The sequence below is a fragment of the Protobothrops mucrosquamatus genome, unplaced genomic scaffold (assembly GCF_001527695.2).
Source record: "Protobothrops mucrosquamatus isolate PMUCROS unplaced genomic scaffold, P.Mucros_1.0 scaffold479, whole genome shotgun sequence".
NCBI lineage: Eukaryota > Metazoa > Chordata > Lepidosauria > Squamata > Viperidae > Protobothrops > Protobothrops mucrosquamatus.
In genome coordinates, this window is record NW_015386799.1 from 447945 (window position 1) to 449857 (window position 1913).

At 41.9% G+C, this 1913-nt stretch overlaps 1 protein-coding gene across 1 annotated transcript in view; it reads left to right on the forward strand.

Moving 5' to 3' along the window:
- The window catches only part of LOC114922180 (methylcytosine dioxygenase TET1-like), a 31831-nt gene extending 30427 nt beyond the window's left edge, over positions 1–1404 (forward strand). The window contains exon 4 of the mRNA XM_029284267.1: positions 1372–1404. Within this exon, the coding sequence (XP_029140100.1) occupies positions 1372–1404 (33 nt within the window). The remainder of the gene's footprint in view (positions 1–1371) is intronic.
- The last annotated feature ends 509 nt before the right edge of the window (positions 1405–1913 follow it).

The following is a 1913-nucleotide window of genomic DNA, read 5'->3' on the forward strand; positions in this document are numbered from 1 at the left end:
AAAAAAAAAAAAAAAAAAGTTACAATAGCGCTGAAAAAAGTGACTTATGCCCGTTTTTCACCGTTAGCATCCCCAGGGTCATGTGATCAGAATTCAGACACCTGGCAGCTGACTCGTATTTATGACAGTTGCCGTGCCCATTGGTCATGCGGTTTCCCTTTTGCGACCTTCTGACCACCAAAGTCGATGGGGAAGCCAGATTCCTTATCAACTGCCGTGATTCACTTAATAACTGTGATGAGAAAGGTCATAAAATGGGGCAAAACTCACTCAATGTCTCACTTAACAAGATAAAAAAACGGGCTCAGTTGTGGTCATAAGTCAAAGATACCTGTAATAATATCCATTCTAGACATCTATTGTAACAGACAGGCATGGAAAATGTAGTTAGGCACTTCTGAAACAATATTATGGGGAAATATAGACAGTCCTCGACTTAATGACCATAGTTGAGCCTAAAATTTCAGTTGCTAAGTGAGTTTTGCCCCATTTTATTACCTTTCCTACCACAATTGTTAAGTGAATCACCGCAGTTGTTAAGTCAGCCACACAGATGTTAAGTGAATCTGGCTTCCCCATTGACTTTGCTTGTCACAAAGTGGCAAAAAGGGATCACGTGAACCCCCAGGACACCACAACCGTCATAAATATGAGTCAGTTGCCAAGTGTCTGAATTTTGATCACATGACATGGGGATGCTGCAATGGTCATACCACTTTTTTCAGTGCTGAGAGCTATTGAATCCAGAGGTGCCCCCCTCCCCTTTTATTGAAGCATCCATGGCTATTGTAACATGCAGAAGAGATGCCAAATGAAAAAAGCTGTCCCAATTCTGCACATGCTCGCTAAAGACCGTCAGTGTGAAAAACTGTCTGAAGAAATTGCTGTCCCTTTAGGCAAGTCTCATTTTGATTCATTGCATTTCTGATGATTCCAGCCATTTTCATTGTAATCCAGCAGCACTGAATACTTCGTGACCTTTGTCTTAAAATGTGATTTATCCTCTCGGGCCTGTCTGGTTTAATTGCAAATCTTTTGTTACTGACTTGGTTTAATGGGCAGCATTTCGCAAATGGTTGAATGGTAATATGATTTTCTCGAAGGCAAATGAAATGTACGTAGATGAAGTGGCCTTTCTCCAGGGTCACATCCGTTTTAAAATATGTCTGTTTCTAAGTTTTAACGTTTATTCTCTAATAAGCAAGTAGACACTGCAGTATACAAATGGGGTTGAATCAATACTTGAGGATAAAAAAAATTATCGGATACATTTACTAAACCAAAATGTTGTCTACAGTGAAAAGAGGTTTGTTAAGTCCGTAGGTTACATTGTGGTTTTCTGTTTCTTGGTGTGTTTTGACCTTATTTTAGGAAAAACCATATAAATTGGAATTTCAGAAATAAGAACTGTCTTTAAGGGCTTTCAAGCTATGATGTTTTCTGATTAACTAACCAGGGTGAAATCCATAAGAGGAAGGAAAAAAAACTTGCGATAGACAATTACAGCAATAATATTATCTGCAAAATAAATCTAGTAACTTGGGGTGGAGGAGATGGGTGTCAACAATATAAAAGTAGCAAGCGTGACAACTTGATAAAAGTCCTGCTTTTTAATGTGCACTGTGGGACTTGGTGCTCACATCTTCTATTTTGAACTTGCTGATCCTTGTATCACAGCTCTTTCTAGAGCAGCGGTTCTCAACCTATGGGTCGCGACCCCATTTGGGGTCGATCGACCATTTCACGGGGGTCGCCAAGCAAGGCTGTCCGCCATTTTTTTGTCCGCCATTTTTTTCCCCTTTTCCGGCGGGTGCCTTACCTCCCTTGGGCTGGGCCAGCTGGTGGTCGGCCTGCTCCGTCTCTGCCGCTTGCCAGCTACGCCTCGGCCGGCGCAGGGGGCGGAACCACGCATG